The following is a 22955-nucleotide window of genomic DNA, read 5'->3' as shown; positions in this document are numbered from 1 at the left end:
TATAAAAACATGTCTACTAGATCAACAAGTATTGCCAAAGGCCAATACCATTTAATTGGTCAAACTCTTCATTGTTTAAAATGGAAAACACAAATTTAGAAGTTGCTAGTTTCTAAAAATTACATTTACTATAAGATCGAACAAAATGACTAGATAGATCCTTATCAGACGTATCACAAAAATAAAATACACTGAAAGAAAACCTAGAGGAAATGACCTCTAACCTGCTTACAAGTGTCTTTTCCAAGAACTAGTTAAGAATTTTGAAAATAGTCAAATTGGAAAGAGGAGGGGTAGATATTTAAAATAAAGACTGCTATGCTTTTAATTCTAAGTAGCACATGTTGCTGGCTCCCTAACCAACAGCCCTTCTCACCTCCCTCCTCATGCTTGCTGGAAGGGCCCTGATTTTGTTTTGCAGTTGCCCCCTTTCCCACACAAGTCAGAAGTAAACCATGTTAGGGTCGCTACGAGTTGGAATCAACTTAACAGCAATAGGTTTTTTATAGTGATCCCAAGTCCCCACACCAGTGACTGATTCAGAGTTCATCAAGTGATCTAAAATAAAAACCAAACCCACTGCCATCAAGTTGATTTCAACTCATAGCGACCCTCTAGCTCTGGCTAATGAGACTCAAGATTAGGTCAGCTGGGTGTTTTCTGGGAAAGGTTCCCTTGTCTTTAAAAGACGATGCTTCGGAAGGGAGTCCTTCTTCTGCTGGACAATATGTAATCTGCATGTGGTGCCTCAAACAGCAGCAGAGATTACAAACACTGGGAAGCCATCCAAACACAAAACCAGAACGAGGAAAAGAGAAGAGCAGACAGATGGAAATAACTTGGTTCCTTGATAAGTTCCGTGGAGTTCTGAATTAACCTATCCTAGACGCACTCGGCACTGTATTGGTTATTTTTTTAAATAATATTTTGTGTATTTTTAGAATGTGCTGCTTATATAGATGGGTCTTTGATATACACAGAGATTAAGACGGTCATCCTCAGTGAACTGTACCTTCTATTATCAATATCCCTTTTCTATCAACTAATGGTTTTCATCCTGAACTCTACTTTATTCTCAGTATTACTGTTCTGGTATGTGTTTCCTGCTAAGAACACAGGTTGTTGTTGTTAGGTGCATTAAGTCAGTTCCAACTCACAGCGACTCATGTACAAGAGAAGGAAACACTGCCCAGTGCTGTGCCATCCTCACAACTGTTGTTACATTTGAAACCACTGGTGCAGCCACTGTGTCTATGCACCTCATTTAGGGTCGTCTTCTTTTTCGCTGACCCTCTACTTTACCAAGCACAATGTCCTTCCCCAGCAAATGGACCCGCCTGATAATACGTCCAAAAGTACGTAAGAAGTAGTCTTGCCATCCTTACTTCCAAGGAGCACTCTGGCTGTATTTTTTCCAAGAGACTCGTTCATTCTTCTGGAAGTCCATGGTATAGTCAACATTCTTTGCCAACACCATAAATGAAAGGCAACAATTCTTTTTTGATCTTCTTTTTTTCCAGCTTTCGCATGCATATGAGGCAGCTGAAAATATCATGGTTTTGAACAGGTACACCTTAGTATTTAAACTGACATCTCTGCTTTTTAACACTTTAAAAAGATCTTTTGTAGCAGGAAATGCCAAATGCAATACATCATTTGATTTCCTGACTGCTGCTTCTGTGGGCATTGATTGTGGATTCAAGTAAAATTTTATTCTTGACAACTTCAATATTTTCTCCATTTACCATGATGTTGCTTACTGGTCCAGTTGTAACCACTTCTGCTTTATGTTGAGATGTAATCCCTACTGAAGGCTGTGATCCTCATCAATACGTTCGTCAAGCAAGGTCTCATCTGCATATTGCACGTTGTTATATGAGTCTTCCACCAATCCTAATGCCACATTCTTCTTTATATAGACAGCTTCTCAGATTATTTGCTCAGCGTACAGACTAAGTACAGTAAAAGGATACAACCTTGACACACACCTTTCTTGATTTTAAACCATGCAGTATCCCCTTGCTCTGCTGGAATGACTGCTTTTTGTTCTATGCAGAGGTGCCACATGAGCACAATTAAGTGTTCCGGAATTCTCATTCTTTGCAATGTTGTCCATAATTTGTTATGATCCACAAAGTCAAATGCCTTTGCATAGTCAATAAAACACAGGTAACCACCTTGCTGGTATTCTCTGCATTCAGCCAAGATCCATCTGACAGCAGCAATGATATCCCTCGTTCAACATTCTCTTTTGAATCTGGCTTGATTTTCTGGCAATTCCCTGTCCATGTACTGCTGCAATTGCTTTTGAATGACCTTCAGCAAAATTTTACTTGCGTGTGATATTAACGATATTGTTTGATAATTTCTGCATTCTGTTACATAACCTTTTTTTTTGGAATGGGCACAAATACGGGTAACTTCCAGTGAGTTGACCCGGTAACTGCCTTCAAAATTTCTTGGCATAGACGAGTGTGTACTTTCAGCACTGTGTCTGTTTGCTGAAACATCTCAGTTGGTATTCTGTCAATTCCTGGAACCTTGTTTTTCACCAATGCCTCCAGTGCAACTGGGGCTTCCTCCTTCAATATCACTGGTTCTTGATCATATGCTCCCTCTTGAAATGGATGAACATCAACCAATTCTTTTTGGTACAGTAACTCTGTATTCCTTCCATCTGCTTTTGATGCTTCTTTCATCATTCAATATTTTGTCCCCAGAATCCTTCCAAATTGCAACTTGAGGCTTGAATTTTTCTTCAGTTCAGCTTGAGAAATGCTGAATGTGTTCTTCCCTTTTGGTTTTCTATTTGTATTTGTCTTTTTGAGCTGCCCTTTGAAACCTTGTTTAGCTCTTTTACATCATCATTTCTTCCATTCACTTCAGCTACTCTACGTTCAAGAGCAAGTTCCACTGGCTTTAGCTACTCTACATTCAAGAGTACGTTTCAGAGTCTCTTCTGACATCAATTTTTGTTTTTTCTTTCTTTCCTGCCTTTTTAATGACCTTTTGCTTTCTTCCTGTATGATGTCCTTGATGCCTTCCCACAATTTATTTGGTCTTCTATCATTAGTGTTCAACGTGTCAAATCTATTCTTCACCAGGTCTCCAAATTCAGGTGGGATATACTCAAGGTCACATTTCAGCTCTCATGAACCCGTTTTAATTTTCTTTGGCTTCAACTTGAACTTGCGTATGAGCAATTGATGGTCTGTTCTACTGTCAACCCCTGGCCTTACTCTGGCAGATGATATTCAGCTTTTCCATTGTCTCTTTCCATAGATGCAGTCGACTTGATTCCTGTATCTTCCATGTGGTGAGGTCCACATGTATAGTCATCTAACAGTATACAGCTTTTATTTTTAACCCTTCTGGTAGCCTGAATTTTTAGAGAGGAATTTAGCCCATTTACTTGTATTGTGATAATTATATTTGGTTTTAATCTTTTTATTTTTAACTTAACATTAATAAGTTGTTTTTCAATCATCATACTTAGTTGTTGCCTCTGTTCTTTTTGCTTATAGATTAGCTGGGTTTCCAATCATTCTTACCATAACTCCCACCACCCTAATTTGGAAGATCTAGCACACCTTTCCATTACTCAAGTCATTAGTTAGCTATTCCTAACACTGATCATATTTGAATATTGAATAATAATGCTCATTCCTACTTTACCACCAAGATGAGACCTTTTACTTCTTTTTCCCCAAATGCACACTTTTAAAATAGCATATATGCCCAATATAAAGCAATCTGAACATAATAAGATGAGCCTCCATTTCCTACCCAAAAAGTTTTTAGGTCAACTTGAATGCAACAAATTTTAGGTGTATATACAGTAATATTTTTTATTTATAGTATTTAAGCCATCTTTTGTTATACATACATACTTAAAATCATATATTAATTTAGAAAATTGCTTTTCCCTCTCACATTTTACAAAACAATTTTATTCAAACAATTCATATGTATCTTAAACATCTTTATCTTCATCATCACCATAGCTATTTTTTAAATCTGTTTTTCAGACTAAAATATTTTCATGTGTTTGAAGACCATAACTTTTGAGTCTGTGTATGATGTCACCAGAAATTTTATCCAAAGCTATAAGCAACCATTTGCAAAGCATTAGGACTGTCAGCCTTTTCCATTCCTCCCATGGTAAGCAGACATCCATGATCTCTACAATACCATTTACTGTATTACTTTTCACAGTAATCTTTTAAAAAGCCAGTTAATAAAGATATTCAACACTTACACGTATAAGGTCATGACCCCCAGGATAATTCTGTATCTGTTAAATTTCATTATTTCCTTAAGAAAAAAAAAAATTAAGCAAGGTAATCTCTGTGAGCATCCTGACATTAAGACTGACTGACCTGCTTCTGGCTAACATTTCTTTCCCATTTCTTTACACTGTTATTCAAAACAGTGTAATTGAAAAAACATCACGTAGCACGAGGAACTTTGGGAGAAGACTCTCTTTATTGAGGAATAATTTTTTTGGGAAAAAAATTTTACCTTACTATTGAGAATATGTATTAAGAATTTCTGTTTTACGCTATTTCTAAAATTTCCCTTTCTGGTCATTTGAAAAAAATCCTTATAATACATGTTATTATGAATTCCCAGTTTATTCTTCATCGTATTCCTATTCCATTTATGTATGTATAACTATACATTATACATTACCTAATTCATTACTTACCATTATTTCTATACCATATTGGTATTTATTACTGCATTTTTATTTAGTTAGACAAATCTCTTGAGTATTTTCCTCAGATAAGGTACATGGAAGTACAATGGATCTTTGCATATTCGAAAATTCTTTTCTTTGCCTTAAAGTTGGTGAGGTATAGTACCTTTCTCTAAACAATTTAGACCACTGCTATCATCTACCAGCTTCTATTATCTATTAATTCTTAGATTTCAGGAATTTCAATTGCTTAGGGCTCAGGGTTCTCTTTCAATCCTGATTGAAGTCCTTCTCCTCTCCAGTTCAGGACGTTCCTTTTTCCATTAAAAAAAAAAAAAAAAAATACCAATTAGACTAAAGGGGTACACCTGCCCTGAGGAAAGGACTAGAAAGCAGGAGGGGACAGGAAAGCTGGTAATAGGGAATCCAAGGTTGAGAAAGGTAGAGTGCTGACATGTTATGGGGTTGTTAACCAATGTCATAAAACAATATGTATACTGTTTAACGAGAAACTAGTTTGTTCTGTAAACCTCCACCTAAAATAAAAAAAAAAAAAGAAAAAAAATTACTTGTGTAAGTAACACCTATTTAAAAAAAAAAAAAAGTAGTAGAGAAGGATTTAAAATAAAAAGTAAACTTGTTCTACCCAAAGACAATCTCTCCTCTCTCTTTTGGAGATCTTAAGAGAACTTCTGACCTTAGACAAACCATGCTCACATGAGTTGTTTTACTCCAAAGTTGGAAAAAGGGGTTGAGGATGTGCTTTCAGGTTGTTATCTTCCAAAAATGAACCAGTATGTTAATAATTAGAAGCCCTGGTGACACGATGGTTAAATGCTCAGCTGCTAATCAAAAGATCAGTAGTTTGAACTCATCAGCCACTCCATGGGAGAAAAGACCTGATGATCTGTTCCCAAAAAGATTATGGCCTAGGAAACCCTATGGAGCAGTTCTACTCTGCCCTATAGGATCTCTATGAGTTGGAATTGACAGCACACAACAACATATTAATAACAGTTATTATTTCTGGACAGTAGGGTTATAGGTATTTTCATCTTCATAGTTTTCTGTATTTTCTGAATTTGTTAGGCAATAGACACGTATAAGCAGAAAAACCAAGCTATTAAACAGAAAAAGAGTAAAAGAAAATAGGCAGAATCCCAGAGGATTTTAACAAGGACTGAGAAATGGTATCAGATTTAACTATAGAAAGGCGAAGAAAGTTCGCTGACATTTACTCTAGAATGTTCCAATGCCAGCCTCAAACTAGAAGCCGGCTTTGTGATATTAAAAAAAAAAAAAAAAACCCTCTTACGCTTGCATCGGGTTCGAAGCCCTAGGATTGGCCAAAGGATTTTATTAATATTTGTTCTGTAGAAACACTTCTCTTCCAATTCAATTAAACACACGGCCAATTAGCCCACCAAATTTCTTTTGGTGTTGAGAAAAGCTAGGTAGGGAAAATTTAATTTTTCAAATAATACTTAAGTGATGGCATATCATATGTTATATTAAATACACCTATAAATGACCAAGAATTTGGCAAGTACTGCTGTGGAGAGACAAATTGTATTTTGAAATTTTAAGTTCATAAGAACAAAATGTCTTGGTACACAGACATTAAGCTGGTATTACAAAAGGCTTTGCTTCTTGGTCCAGGCATTCTTTTAATTTTACATGTGTTGGTTCCAGAAGAGAACCAGGGTAATGACTGTGTTCTAGCTTCCTGTCTAATATTTCCTTTCCCTTCTTCTTTAATGTGGTGCCATAATTTCATTCAGAGCAGCAATATACACAACTGAAAATGCTGTACTCCCTAGACTACTTTAAGTTAAAGCATAGGTTGAAGGCTATGTGGGGACCATGTCCCAGTTCTGACCAACGTCAGGGTTGTGGGAAATGTATCCTTCTAACTAAAAAAAAAACAGAAAGACAATGATGGTATGAGCCTTTCTGCCCTTTCTCCCTGTATGTTAACACTTGCAACCACAATGATGTGAGCCACCTACTAAAGACAATGACATGGGAAGGACAGAAGAACTCTTCGTACCTAGTGATAACATCATGGATCACCCATACCAGGGATGCACTGCCTATCTTCAGATTTTTTATGAGGTGAGAAAAATAAACCTTTTGGTTAAGCTAAAGCAAAATTATTTAGGAACCTTGAAATTAGAGAAGAAACATTCAGGTATCTGGGTGAAATAAGCTTTCTGATTTTGTGAATAAAAAGCAAACACAGAATTCTGGGAAGATGGTAGTGGGAGCAGGTCTAAGTCCCTGACCCTCCCCACTTGTACACCATGAAAAACAGCGAGAAATTTGTGCTCACTTCTGTGGGACTCTGGGTCAGTAGGCAGAGGACAACAGCAAGGAACTGTACATGGAGCTGAGTCAACAATGACTCTTATGCTGCTGAAGGACAGAAACCTTGGTCTGGACTTAACAGAGTTATCAAAGAGAGGGAGAGACAGAGTGGTAAGCAAAACCTGAAAGGTCTGCCTACCTGAGTCTCTTGCAGCAATTATCACTGTCAAAAACACTGAGTACTGAGGGGAATTGAGAAAGCTAACACCCTGTGAAATTCTAATGTCTCAGATTCAATGAAAAATTACAAGACACACAAAAGAAACTGGAAACGATGGTGCATCCAAATGAACAAAAAGAAGGGTGAGGAATTGTGTTTCTGGAAGCCTGAATAATAAACAGACTGGAAGAATATAATACAATAAAATTAAACATGCTCAAAGAACTAAAGGGAATCAGGAAAATGATGTATGATCAAAATGAGAATTTAAAGACACAGATACTATAAAAAGATATCAAACAGAAATACTGGAACTAAGACAATAACTGAAATGAGAAACTCATTGGAAGAATTTACCAACAGATATGAGCAGGCAAAAAAAAAAAAAAAGAATCAGTGAACTAGAGAATTAAAAAAAAAAAAAAAAAACCCACAACAAGCAGTTGCGAACAAGTCAATTCTCATTCATGACAATCCCTTGAGTCAGAGTAGAACTGTGCTCTGTAGGATTTTCAATGGCTGATTTTTCAGAAATAGACCACCAGGCCTTTCTACTGAGGCACCTCTGGGCAGACTCGAGCTTCCAACCTTTCAGTTAGCAGTCAACCACACTAACTGTTTACGCTACCCAGGGACTCTGAACTGGAAGACAAGGTAATCAAAATTAGGGAGGCTGAAGAGCAACAAGGGAAAAGGCTCAAGAATGCTGAGCACAACTCAATGCACTTATGGAACAATAGCCAGCAAACCAATATATGCATCATTGGAATCTCAGAAAGAAACAAGAGAAAGGGACAGAAAGAATACTTGAAGAAATAATGGCAGAAAAATTTCAAAAGCCAACAAAGGACATGAACATATAATTCCAAGAAGCTCAACGAACTCTAAATAGATTAACCTATGGAGGGTCACAGCAAGACATATTATAACCAATCTAACACTAAAGACAAAGAGAAAATTCTAAAGGAACAAGAGAAAGTGAATACCCATGAAAGCTTCCTCAACAAGATTAAGTGCCAATTCCGTCTCAGGAAACTTGTAGGCCAGAAGGCAGTGGGGGGACATATTTAAAGCACTGAAAGAACACTGTCAACCCAGAACACTATATTTGCTAAAACTATCCTTCAAGAATGAGCGCAAAATTAAGACATTCACAAATAAACAAAAGTTCAGAGTTTGTAACCACTAGACTTACCTTACAATAAATCCTAGAGTCCTTCAGGACTACCATATGAGCCAAGAATTCTACCCTTATATACCCAAGAGTTTTACTCTGTTCTATAGGGTCACTGTAAGTCAGAACTGACTCAATGGCAAACGGTTTTATAACCAAAAGAATCAAAAACAGGAACACAAACAGATACTTGTACACCAGTGTTCACTGTGGCACTATTCACAATAGCCAAAGGTGGAAATAGCCTAAATGTCCATTAACAGATGAATGGATAAACACAATGTGGTATATACATACAATGGAATATTAGTCTTATGAGTTATGAAGTCCCAATACATGTTACAACACGGATGAATATTATGCTGACTGAAATTCAATCATAAAAAGACAAATATTGTATGATCCCACTTAACATGAAATATCTAGGACAGGCAAAATATACAGAGACCAAAGTTCATTAGTGGTTACCACGGAGAGGTGGGCAGGAGATGTAAAGGAGGACTCACTGCTTAGGGGACACTAAGCTTCTGTTAAGGGTGATGGAAAAATCTGCAAATGGATAGTGGTAATGGTTGAATACCATGGTGAACATAATTAACATCACTGAAGTGTACTTGTAAAAATGCTAAGCTGGCAAATATTTTATTACATATGTTTGCTGTTGATGCTGTGTCCCATCCACATTAATAAAAAAAGAAAAAGGCAAGCACAAACAAAAAGAAAGTGCTTTCCCTTTGGGTCAAAAGACTGCTAAAGAAGAATCTACAATGAAGGTATCCAAAACAGCCTTTCTGTTCCAAATTTACTAGTTCATGAAAATAGAAACATTTAACTACACCCAAAGATTCCATATGGGATACTCTACTGTATTTTTACGCAAATAACGTGTGCCTTCTACGTTTGTTTGCCAGCCACTACCTCCCTCTGTGAGGTATTTTCGCAAGGGCTGCTATTCCAATTTTTTTTTTATACGTTGCTATAAAAACAAATTAGCAAAAAGCGCTGATGAAAATCCCTTGAGGGAGGAGGGAGCGGTTGGCAAACAAACACAGAAGGTGTGCATTATCTGCATAAAATACAGTATTCTCCTATTCCTACCTAGATAAAATACGAAGAAGACAGGAGTGAAGATGACAGAGATAACTTTTATTGGTACTACAAACTGTAGGCCAAAATACCAATCTCTTTGTATTTTATGGACAAAAATACTCCTATAATTTACCATATATTTCTAAAACATCTTTGAGCAATTATAAGCTTCTAACCACTACACCACCAGGGTTTCCAACATATTATTTATAATGAAGTTATTAGCATATTACAAAATTAAGTTCAGGATTTGAATGTTTCTCTAACACTGTTAAGCCCTGTATAAAAGAGACTCAAAAGACTGAACTCCAACTAGTAAAAAAATAAGAGAGCTTTATTCCATTTTAGCTTAAACCAACAATGGTTTTGGGGAAGGAATCTATTTTCTACCTCTGAAGAGATTCAAATTTAATGAGCTCATCTCTAAGATAACAAGAAAATATGAGCCTTTTCCCCACAAAAATAGAAGACTAAAAATTCAGTAAACTGATGAGATTCCAGTTAGTAAGTTTTGTTGTTGTTGTTAGGTGCTGTCGAGTTGGGTCTGACTCATAGCAACCCTATGTACGACAGAACAAAACACTGCCTGGTCCTGCGCCATCCTCACAACTGTTGCTATGCTTGAGCCCACTGCTGCAACCACTCTGTCAATCCATCTCGTTGAGGGTCTTCATTTTTCACTGACCCTATACTTTACCAAACATGATGTCCCTCTTGATACCATATCCAAAGTATGTGAGAAAAAGTCTCTCCATCCTCGCTTCTGAGGAACATTCTGGCCATACTTCTTCCAAGACAGATTTGTTTGTTCTTCTGGCAATCCATGGTATATTTAAAATTCTTCACCAACACCACAATTCAAATGCATCAACTCTTCTCCTGTCTTCTTTTATCACTGTCCAGCTTTTGCATGCATGTAACATGATCGGTTGGGTCAGGTACACTTTAGTCATCAAAGTGACAGCTTTGCTTATCAGGACTTTAAAGAGGTCTTTTGCAGCAGATTTGCCAAACGTGATACATTGTTTGACTTCCTGACTGCTGCTTCTGTAGACACTCAGAACTATAAAAAAAAAAACACTAAGTACTATTACAGCATATATTGTAGGATCTGTACCAACTTACCTCACACAACATTCTACTGCACGAAACCAATGAAGCATCTCATCATGTATAGTACACAACTGATAGCAGGACAGAAAAACTTTCTCGGCATCACTGTACCAGCCTGCATCTGAAAGAAAGCCACCTGAAGGATAAGAAAAATCAATAATTTTAGATAACTGAATAAGTTACTTGAAAGCTAAAATACCACGCTTACAGTGACTATTACCTAAACTTGAAAAACATAATACAAAATTTCTGTGCTAAGCTAAAGCAAAGGTACTGAGACATTAAAAAAAAAAAAAGTCCTGAACTAGGGGAATTAATTAACATCAAAGCTGAGACCTTGACTAAGGAGCCCAGAGTTTTAACCCTCTAAGAATACTCCATGGCCTGAGTTGGTTCCAGCTAATTATCTAGTATCTATTCCAGTGATTCTCCTCATACTTTCACCTTTCAGGGTACACACTTTTCCATCTTCCCATACGCAATCCCAAAGAAAAAAAAGACATCTAAATATAATCTTCTCAGTATAGCAGCACATCATAGAGGATACACACCTAAGAGAGAGGGTGATGTTTGCTCATCTCATTCTTTTAGCAAGCAATTACACTGTGAATGGACTACAAAACATTAAATAATACTTGTGACGAGTGTGCTTCTTAGTTCAAGTAGATACATGAGGCTAAATGGGCAGCTCCTGTCCAGAGGTGAGATGGGAAGACAGAAAGGGACAGGAACTAGTTCAATGACATGGGAAATCCGCAGTGGAAAGGAAGAGTGTGCTGTCACATTATAGGGAGAGCAACTAGCGTCACCTAACAATGTGTGTATAAATTTTTGTATAAGAAACTAACTTGAACTGTAAACTTTCATCTAAAGCACACACACACACACAAATTACATTGCTGTCCTCCAACAGTCCTGAAGTACTAGGCATAATTTTCTCAGAATACCGTCCACCTTTTTTGAGGATCTTGACCCCTAATAATGGTTAACATTTAACACGTTTTTACTACATTGTGCAACTGCTCTGCATTGTGGTAGCCACTTCACATGAATTAATCATCTCTAATTTTTACAATAAACCATCAACTTAAACATTATTCTTGCTTCCCATTTAATAGGTGAAAAGATGTGAGGCACAGAGGAACAAAAGTTTACAAACTAATAAGTTGGCAAACTTGAATCCATACAATCCGACTTCAGAACTTAGCCTCATAGTTATTATACTACATTAGCTATTATGAAGAACACTTCCAGGATCAGCTACAACAACCAGAAAACAAACTAACATACTATGTTTCTTCAAATCTAAAACACATTTTTTATACTTCAACATTTCTGAAATTACACCTTCAAATTTATGGTGCATTATAACAGCTAATGGTTTTTTTTTTCTTTCATGGTAGCACAAAAAACATGGCGTCGAACAATCTACAGTGTCTGAATTTGTAAAATATTGTACTTTGCTCAAGTCTATGTCTTATGTTTAATTAAAGCTATATGCAATCAAATGAATATTATTTTATCAGTTGGAGAGAACTGTGCTTTAGAATATTGTAGGGTCCTCACCAAGTGACTAGAATAATGAAGTTATTACCATATTTTTACACAAATAATGTTTGCCTTCATTTGTTTACCAACCACTCCTTCCCTGCAGATGTATTTTCTTAACCAAGCTATGCTAATTTTTTTTTTACATGTTGCTGTGAAAAAAAGTAGCATTATCACACTTAGGAAAATACCTTGCACGGGGGAGGGTGTGCTTGGCAAACAAACATAGAGGGTGCACACTATCTGCATAAAGATACAGTATACATATTTACACGAAGCCATTTTTAATCATTCTATCATTACATTTTGTGCTAACTATCAGGCTACTGGTTCTCAGCTTCATATCCACCCATTCTTCACAATGTTATCCATAGTTTGTTATGATCCACACAGTCGAATGCCTTTGCACAGTCAATAAAACACAGGTAAACATCCTTCTGGTATTCTTTGCATTCAGCCAGGATTCATCTGACATCAGCAATGATAACCCTGGTTCCATGCCCTCTTCTGAAACCAGCCTGAATTTCTGGTAGTTCCCTGTCAATATACTGCTGCAGCCACTTTTGAATGATCTTCAGCAAAATTTGCTTGCATGTGATATTAACAGCATTCTTCCATAATTTCCACATTCGGTTGGATTACCTTTCTTGGGAATAGGCATAAATAGGGATCTCTTCCAGTCAGTTGGCCAGGATGCTGTCTTCCACATTTCTGGGCATAGACAAGTGAGTACCTCCAGCGCTGCATCCGCTTCCTGAAACATCTCAATTGATACTCCTTCAATTCCTAGAGCCTTGTTTTTCGCCAATGCCTTCAAAGCAGCTTGGATTCTTCCTTCAGTACCATCGGTTCCTAATCATATGTTACCTCTTGAAATCGTTGCACATAGACTAATTCTTTTTGGCATAATGACTCTGTGTATTCTTTTCATCTTCTTTTGATGCTTCCTGCATCATTTAATATTTTCCCCAAAGAATCCTTCACTATTGCAACTTGAGGCTTGAATTTTTTCTTCACTTCTTCTGGTTTGAGAAAAGCCAAGCATGTTCTTCCCTTTTGGTTTTCTATCTCCAGGTCTTTGCACATGCCATTATAATACTTTATCTTCTCAAGCTGCCCTTGGAAATCTTCTGTTCAGATCTTTTACTTCATCATTTCTTCCTTTTGCTTTAGCTGCTCGACGTTTGTAAGTTCCAGAGTCTCCTCTGACATCCATCTTGGTCTTTCTTTCTTGTCTTTTCAATGACCTCTTGTTTTCTTCATGTATGATGTCCTTGAACAACTTGTCTGGTCTTTGGTCACTAGTGTCCAATGGGTCAAATCTATTCTTCAGATGGTCTATAAATTCAAGTGGGATGTACTCAAGGTCATATTTTGGTTCTCGTGGACTTGCTCCGATTTTCTTCAGTTTCAGCTTCAACTCGCATATGAGCAATTGCTGGTCTGTTCCACAGTCGGCCTCTGGCCTTGTTCTGACTGATGATATTGAACTTTCCCATCATCTCTTTCCACAGATGTAGTCAATTTGATTCCTGTGCATTCCATCTGGCGAGGTCCATGGGTATAGTCACCATTTATATCGGCAAAAGAAGATATTTGCAATGAAGAAGTTGTTGGTCTTGTAAAATTCTACCATTCAATCTCCAGCATTGTTTTTATCACCAAGGTCATATTTTCCACCTACCGATCCTTTTTGTTTCCAACTTTCGGGTTCCATCACCAGTAATTATCAAAGCATCCCGATTACATGTTTGATCAGTTTCAGACTGCAGCAGCTGATAAAAATCTTCTATTTCTTCATCTCTGGCCTTGATGGTTGGTGCGTAAACTTGAATAGTTGTACCAATGTTAATTTCCTGGTTTTGATACTGTCCTACAGGTACATATCACCACTGGGGAAACTGGAGGAATGGTTCAAGGGACTTTATATACTATTTTTGCAACTTCCTGTGGATCTGTAGTCATTTCAAAAAAAAAAAAAAAATTAAATTAAAAAGTAGCAACAACTTTAATAGATGGCTGCACAAAACATGTTAATATTCAATAAATCACACTTTTTTTTTTTTTTTATTAGTACACACAGTTTTTCTGACATTTTTTTCATTACCTACTTTTATGGACTATGGGAAGTAACGAGAGACTCTTTTAGCATAAGCAGGCTTATGCTGACTCATGTCACAGGGCAAAACATTCCTCTGTTTTACTATTACTTACCTAGAACAAAGCCAACCTGAATAGCTTTTTCTTTTACTGCAGCATCTGATTCTGCTATGTAAGAGCACCGTCTACTGAACGAGTAGGCCAAGACTGAAGCAACTTTCACACCATGATCCATCAAAGCCTGGAAACAATGATGAAGCAAATGTCTGAAAGGGAAGAAAAACAGTTACTTTATAAATACAACATTTTTTTTGTCCTTTTAAAAAGGGCTATCTTGCCTTACCCATGCATTTGTCAGTTTGTAGCACTGTGGTGGCTTGTGTGTTGCTGTGATACTAGAAACCATGCCACCGGTATTTCAAATACCAACAGGATCACCCATGGTGGACAGGTTTCAGCTGACCAGAAGTTCTAGACTAAGACTAGGAAGAAGGAACTGGTGATTTACTTCTAAAAAAGCTGGCCAGTGAAAACCTCATGAATAGAAGCAGAACATTGTTCTATATAGTGCTGGAAGATGAGCCCCTCAGGTTGGAAGGCACTCAAAGGATGACTGGGCAAGAGTTGCCTTCTCGAAGTAGAGTCGACCTTAATGACATGGATGGAGTCAAGCTTTCGGGACCTTCATATGCTGATATGGCATGACTCATAATGAGAACAGCTGCGAACACCCACTAACTGGGAATGTGGAACGTACAAAGTACGAGCTAGGAAAACTGGAAGTAGTCAAAAATGAAACGGAATGCATAAAGGTCGATACCCTAGGCATCAGTGAGCTGAAACAGACTGGTATTGGCCATTCTGAATCAGACAATTGTATGTTCTACTACGTCAGAAATGACAAACTGAAGAAGAATGGTGTCCCATTTGTCATCAAAAAGAACATTTCAAGATCTATCCTGAAGTACACCACTGCCAGTGAAAGGATAATATCCACACACCTAAAGGAAGACCAGTTAATACAATTACTATTCAAATTTACATACCAACCACTAATGCCAAAGATGAGGAAATTGAAGATTTCTACCAACTTCTGCAGCCTGAAATTGATCAAACATGTAATCAAGATGCATTGATAACTTCTGGTGATTGTAACACACAAGTTGGAAACAAACAAGGATCTGTAATCGAAAAATATTGCCTTTGTGATAAAAACAATGCCAGGGATCCTGTAACAGAATGTTGTAAGACCAATGAATTATTCATTGCAAGAACCTTTTTTCAACAGCATAAACAGCATAAACGCTGTCCTCACCAGATAAGCGACACAGGATTCAAATCAACTACATCTGTGGAAAAAGATGATGGAAAAGCTCAATATCATCAGTCAAAACACAGCCAGGGGCCGACAGTGGAACAGACCATCAATCTCTCATATGCAAGTTCAAGTTGAAGCTGAAGAAAATTAAAACAAGTCTACAAGAACCAAACTACGACGTTGAGTATATGGCCATCTGAATTTGGAGACCATCTTAAGAACAGATTTGATGCACTGAACACTGCTGACCAAAGACTAGACAAGTTGTGGAATGACATCAAGGACATCACACATGAAGAAAGCAAAAAAGGTCATTAAAAAGACAGGAAACAAAGAAAAGACCAAAATGGATGTCAGAAGAGACTCTGAAACTTGCTCTTGAATGCAGAGTAGCTAAAGCAAATGGAAGAAATGATGAAATAAAAGAGCTGAACAGAAGATTTCAAAGGCAGCTCAAGAAGACAAAGTAAAATATTATAACGAAATGTGCAAAGACCTGGAGTTAGAAAACCAAAAGGGAAGAACATGCATGTTATTTCTCAAGCTGAAAGAGCTGAAGAAAAAAGTCAAGTCTGAAGCTGCAATTTTGAAGGATTCTATGGACAAAATATTGAATCACTTGGGAAGCATCAAAAGAAGATGGAAGGAATACACAGAGTCACTATACCAAAAACAACTGGTCGACATTCAACCATTTCAGGAGAGAGCATATGATCAAGAACTCATGGTACTGAAGAAATAAGTCCAAAATGCACTGAAAGCATTGGCAAAAAACAAGGCACCAGGAATTGATAGAATACCAGTTGAAATGTTTCAACAAATGGATACAGTGCTGGAGGTGCTCACTCATCTATGCCAAGAAATCGAAGACAGCTACCTGGCCAACCCACTGGAAGAGATCCATACGTGTGCTCATTCTAAAGAAAAGCGATCCAAGAGAATGCAGAAATTATCAAACAATATCATTAATATTACATGCAAGGAATTTTGCTAAGGTCATCAGAAAACGGCTGCAGCAGTACATCCACAGGAAACTGCCAGAAATTCAAGCAAGATTCAGAAGACAACATGGAACAAGGGCTCTATATCACTGCTGATGTTAGATGGATCTTGGCTGAATGCAGAGAATATCAGAAAGATGTTTACTTGTGTTTTATTGACTACGCAAAGGCATTTGACTGTGTGCGTCGTAACAAATTATGAATAACACTGCAAAGAACAGAATTCCAGAATACCTAATTGTGCTCATTTGGAGCCTATATATAGTCCAAGAGGCAGTCCTTTGAACACATTGAGGAGATGCTACATGTTTTAAAATTAGGAAAGGTGTGCATCAGGGCTGTATCCTTTTAGCATACTTATTCAATCTATATGCTGAGCAAATAATCTGAGAAACTGGACTAAATGAAGACCGTGGCATCAGGATTGGCAGAAGATGCATTAACAACCTGTGATATGCAAATGACACAATCTTGCTTGCAGAAAAGTGAAGAGGACTTAAAACACTTACTGATGAAGATCAAAGACAACAGCCTTCAGTATGGATTGCACCTCAACATAAAGAAAACGAAAATCCTCACACCTGGACCAGTAAGCAACATCATGATAAATGGAGAAAAGATTGAAGTTGTCAAGGCTTTCATTTTACTGACGCCCATGGAGGCAGTCAGTCACAAAACAGCATATATTGTATGATTCTTATTAAACGAAATGTCAAGAGGAGACAAAATATAAAGAAACAGAAGGCAGATAAGTAGGTGGCACGGGCTGAGGGAATGAAGGAATAAGGAATTGACTGCTAATGGGTACAAGGTTTCTTTTTGAGTAAATGAAAATGTTCTGGAGTTAGTGGTGATAGTTGTACAACTATATGAATATAATAAAAACCATTAATTGCAGACTTAAAAATTATGAATTTTATGGTATGTAAATTAATCTCAACAAAATAATTTTAAAAAACGAAATTGTAAACAACAAAGTCACTGCTTCGGACAAAGGGAAAAAAGGTCAAACTACATGCTTTCAGCTTCACAATTAAAGGCTTACCTAGTGTTATGGATTGGAATTGTGTTCCCAAAAATCTGTTTTATAAATCCTACTATACCTGTGGTTATAGTCCTATTTGGGAATAGTTTTGTTATGTTAATGAGACAGTATTATTGTCGAATGTGTCTTAAATCAATCTCTTTTGAGATATAAGAGTAGATTAAACAAGCAACAAAAAGCAGTTGTGGAAAGACAGATGTCATGCCACATGAGATCTCCAAGGATCCAAGAAAACAGAAGCTGAAAACAAAGATCTTCCTCCAGAGCCAACAGAAGAGAAAGCCTTCCCCTACAGCTGGCACCCTGAATTTGTACTTCCACCCTCTTAAACAGTGAGAGAATAAATTGTTTGTTAAAGCCACCCACTGCTGGTATTTCTGCCATAGCAGCACCGGATAACTAGAACACCAAGAGATGGGATTTGGTAAGACATAACCTAAGCAGCTCTGGTGGCACAATGTCAAGCGGTTCGCTGCTAACCTAAAGGTTGGCAGTTACAACCTACCCAGAGGCTCTGGAGAAGAAAAGACCTGACAATCTGCTCCCATAATGATTACAGCCTAGAAAACGCTATTGGGCAGCTCAACTCTGTCACACGGGTCACTATGAATCAAAAATCAACTCAACAGTACCTAACAACAAGAGATTAAAGAGAGGTATTCCACTAAAGCTTTAGTGGCCATGTTTAGAAATGCATAGAGACACCCTAATCCCAGAAATCGAACCTTCCTTAAAGAACGTTTTCAAAAGTTTTTCTATAGCCTTCTTTTACCAAAATGGAAAAATTATCTTCTATTACTTTTTTTACATGTTAATTTTAATCAATTAGACAAGAAGCTTCTCTACAGGCTTAGTACATATGCCACATTTCAAAGTTATCCCTGAACACTGAAATCGTTCTATTATTGATTTACTTGTTTTTTATCTTATCTCCCCCTCTAAAATACAAGTTCCATGATGAATGGACCTTGTAGATCTTCTTTACTGCCCTTAGCATCTAGGACAGTCTCTGGCACATACTAGGCATTCGGCAAGTATTTATTCATCTGTTGAAGATATGAAACAATTTGGCAATATTCATATAATGTTCATATTAGAGATCAGCAATATTTTGTGAAACTGTATTTTTATTTTCCTAGAAATGTGGGTTAGAGAAAAGAAGTGATAGTTAAGGCAAATTTAGGGAAGAATGCTAAAGTGAACAGCAGACACAACCAAAGGCAGTGGTATCTCTGTGGTTCCTACTACACGATAACAGCTCCAACAGGAAAGATGAGTTGGGTTTCCTCTGTTGAACACGTAAAGCTCAACGGCCAGAATATTAACTTCCCAAAGCGGGAGGAAGACGGGCAAGGAAAAAAGACAAATTCTCTCTCCTTTGTCATCAAGCTTCTTTGTTTGGACCGTACCACTACCATAACAGTATTTTTACTACATTCTACATCGTGCTGGCTGACACACTCGAGTTGTCAATCTTAAAAACAACACCCAAACTCTACTTCTAGGTATATATCTAACAGATATGCATAACTATGTTTACCATATGACATGTACAAGAATGTTCACAGCACTACTGTTTAATAAGCTAAAAACTGGAAAGAGCTCAAATGTTTGAGAATAGTGGAATGAGTAAATAAAAATATATTAACGCGATGGAATACTATACATATATGGCAACGAAAATGAACAAAGTTTACATACAGCATGTGTGATACTCAAACATAATATTGAGCAAAAAAAAAGTCAGATACAAAAGAATATATACTGTATGATTCCACTTATATAAGGCTCAAAAACAGGCAAAATGAATCTAGTGGTTAACCTAGGAGAGGGAATAGTGACCTGAAGAAGGCAGAACGGAGCTTCTGAGGTTTGGTTACATTTTTTTCCTTTATCTAGGTGTTGGCTACATGAAGGTGCTTATTTTGTGAACATTCATGTTGTAACAATTAGTGTACTTTTCTGTATGTATGTTTTATGTTAGTAATAAGCGTACCAAGGATTAAAACCATTGCTGTGGAGTCAATTCTGACTCACAGCGACTCTACAGAACAGAGTAGAACTGCCGCAGAGAGTTACCAAGAAACAGCTGGTGGATTCAAACTGCCAATCTTTTGGTTAGCAGCTAAGCTCTTAACCACGGTGCCACTGGAGCTCCAAAAAGAAAAAAAAAAAAAAGAATTACCACTTCCAAAATGAAAATAAACTAAGGTAACACATAGTACGATAATACCAGATATACAGAAAAACCAATGTGAAAGAACTTCTCAGTGAAACAATTTCATAGATTTATATTGGCACTATACTTGTTAAAGGCAAGATTATTTATCTATCCTAAGTTTTCTGATATAATCACATTAAAGAAACTTTATTATATAAGAAATTAGTAAAAAGAAAAAAGTATTACTTGAAAATGAATTTACCTTTTATCCAAAGCTCTCAATACTTTAGCAAAAACTTCTAATTCACAAAATTCACTGCCCAGTTGACACAGGCGTCCCTGTTGGTAAAGCTTGGAAAAAAAAAAAGAAGATTTGTTAATTTTAACATCTATTTTTGCTGTATCATAATATACTACTACTACTCAGAGTCAGTATGATGACATAGTAATATCAGGAAAGATGCTGATACTAACGGGCAGTTAACTAAACTAAAAACCAAACCCACTGCTGTCAAGTCGATTCTGACTCATAGCCACCCTACAGGACAGAGAACTGTCCCGTAGTTTCCAAGGTTGTAATCTTTATGGGAGCAGACTGCCACTTCTTTCTCCCAAGGAGTGCCTCTTGGGTTCGAACAACCAACCTTTCGGTTGGCAGTCAAGTGATTAACCCTTGTGCCGCTAAGGCTCCCAGGAAAGTTAACAAACTCCTACAATTCAATTAAAAACATTTTAATAGTTGCATGTAATTGTTAAGAATTAATATCTGTAAAACACTCAGAACAGCGTCTGGTGCATGGTAAATACAAAGTATGGGTTGGAATCGACTTGATGGCAACATGTCTGGTTTGGTTTTTATGTAATTATTTGTTTGTTGAATACGTAAATATAAGAACAGTTACATTCAAGAAACATTTTAAGTTGTTAACCTTTTTATTCCTTAAACAAAACTGGATAGTAAATGTAGAGCACGTCTAAAGTAATCCAAGTTACTTATTCTTTTTGCCCAACTATTTAGTAACTGGAAACCCTGGTGTCATAGTTGTTAAAGGCTACGGCTGCTAACCAAAGGGATGGCAGTTCGAATTCGCCAGGCACTCCTTGGAAACTCTGGGGGGGCAGTTCTACTCTGTCCTATAGGGTCGCTATGAGTTGGAATCGACTCGACAGCACTGGGTTTGGTTTTCTGATTTATTTAGTAACTACTCTTCTAAAAAAAATTTAAACAAATACATTAACATTTATCCCAATAACGTATGAATATTGTTAAAAAGAGGCTAATACTATTATTGTCCTTTTCCCTGCCTCAATTTCACCAAATACTCTTAAATTTATATAAACTATATAAATAATGCAGTACCTTAGAAGGCAGGAATTTTGTTTTATTCACTTTATAAGTGCTTAACACTGAGTTCAGCTGATGAGAACATGGGTTTCAGAAAAAGGACAAGGTCTCGAGTACATTCTCCAAATGGGTTGGTTAACTACTTTCACAAGGAACACATACTACGAACTAAGTCAGCATACTCTGAGGTATAAATCTCTAGTTACAATGGAGGCCAGGTACAATTAGGTAGATATGTTCATACAAATCTGTAACAACTGCTGGAACAAAACCTAGAACATCTGCTGGGGGGAGAAGACTAGCATATGCTCTGGAAAGTGAGGAAAAATGTCATTTTCACATGATGGTTGAACTTTCCTAAGAAATTGTCTTTTTGCAATGAAAAATGATATGCTATTCTTAGAAAGGACTCCATATCTTCTGCTGCAGAAAAACTAGAGTTTCTGGGAATGTACATGGTAAAATGCACCATGATTATCACTGTCATATTGATTTTATTAACCAATACAGAATAACTCAGGGAAAACAAAGGTAAGAATTTATGGCCAAATTCCTGTTTGTGGGCTTAACAACGTGACAAATTTCTGATCTGGGGCAGAAGAACAAACACAGTTATCAAGATAAATACACTCACATACTGTAAAAACACTAAGATAAAAAACATGCCTGTGAATCATCCTCAGCAAACTTAAGGGTTAGAATTTTGTATTAGAAGAAATAAAAACAAGTTGTACAACTACTCTGCTTATATTCACCTAGTTACGTAAAAAAACAAACGCAATTGTATGTGTTATACAACTCACAAACTCACACTACCTGGGTGTCAATTCCTATTCACAGCGACCTTGTAGGAGAGAGTAGACCTGCCCCATAGGTTTCCAAGGCTGGAAATCTTTATGGAAGCAAACTGCCACATCTTTCTCCCACAGAACAGCTGGCAGATTCAAATTGCTGATCTCTTTGTTTAGCAGCCAGGCACTTTAACTACTGTTCCACTAGGGCTCCTCACTACAACTCATAAAAAAAACATAGTATCTCTTAAATGACTGAAAATTGATGTGTCCTACTAAAAAGTATTTGAAAACAGGATTTAAGAAAGTTGCTGTCTTAGAGTTTTAAATTTCTGAACTATGTCTTAAGTAATAAACCTCAACATTTTTTTTTCTTTCCTCAACTGTTTATGTTTTGCTGTGTTGTATTTTCAACAACAACAAAAAAACTTAAAAAAATGTTCACATTTCAACTGGGGAAGGGGTAATGATTTAACGGTTTTAACCTACCCTTACCAAGTTTATATCAAACACGCAAATTAACTATGAACTATGAACTAATGGGGAAGGTCTGATGATCTACCTCAGAAAATCAGCCAGTGAAAACCCTATACACTGAATTGTACACGTTAAGACTAGTGAAATGACAAATGTTTTGTTATACATGTATTTATCACAATAAAAAAATTAAAGGTTTAAAAAAAAAAAACCCTATGGATCACAAGGGTCAAATCTACAGCCGATCATGGGGATGGTACAAGGGGTCACCATGATTCAGGGGCAACTCCACGGCAGCTGACGGGATTTTGGATACCAATTTGAAATAAAAACAGCATCTATTTCTTAAAGAGATGTTGTATGTGTCAGGCCTTATTCTAAATGCTTTTCATTAAATAATTTGTTCTATCCTTTTACATATAAGGAAACTGAGATACATACAATTAAACGACCAGCTTAAAACCACAAATAAGAAGTGGCAAATCATGAATCTAACCCCAGGCTGTCTGTTCTTAATGTTCTTAATCCCTTCACTATGTTGCCTCTGGAAAAATAACACCATATCAG

General features: G+C 36.9%; 1 protein-coding gene and 1 long non-coding RNA gene across 2 annotated transcripts in view; both read right to left on the bottom strand.

The window, feature by feature from the left end:
- APPBP2 (amyloid beta precursor protein binding protein 2) overlaps positions 1 to 22955 on the bottom strand; it is a 67196-nt gene that overhangs the window by 26205 nt on the left and 18036 nt on the right. The window contains exons 2-4 of the mRNA XM_003414571.4: positions 20038 to 20126; positions 14365 to 14516; positions 10615 to 10738 (exon numbers count right to left, since the gene is read on the bottom strand). Coding sequence (XP_003414619.1) covers positions 10615 to 10738; positions 14365 to 14516; positions 20038 to 20126 — 365 coding nt within the window. The remainder of the gene's footprint in view (positions 1 to 10614; positions 10739 to 14364; positions 14517 to 20037; positions 20127 to 22955) is intronic.
- On the bottom strand, positions 11109 to 14357 carry LOC135228096 (uncharacterized). The gene is made up of 2 exons (XR_010318378.1): positions 13835 to 14357; positions 11109 to 11293 (listed from the first exon to the last, which is right to left on the bottom strand). It is a non-coding gene; the product is annotated as an uncharacterized LOC135228096 (long non-coding RNA).

This window comes from Loxodonta africana, chromosome 18 (assembly GCF_030014295.1).
Source record: "Loxodonta africana isolate mLoxAfr1 chromosome 18, mLoxAfr1.hap2, whole genome shotgun sequence".
NCBI classification, from domain to species: domain Eukaryota; kingdom Metazoa; phylum Chordata; class Mammalia; order Proboscidea; family Elephantidae; genus Loxodonta; species Loxodonta africana.
The sequence above is the reverse complement of the archived record's forward strand: the minus strand, read 5'-3'. Positions and strand labels throughout refer to the sequence as shown.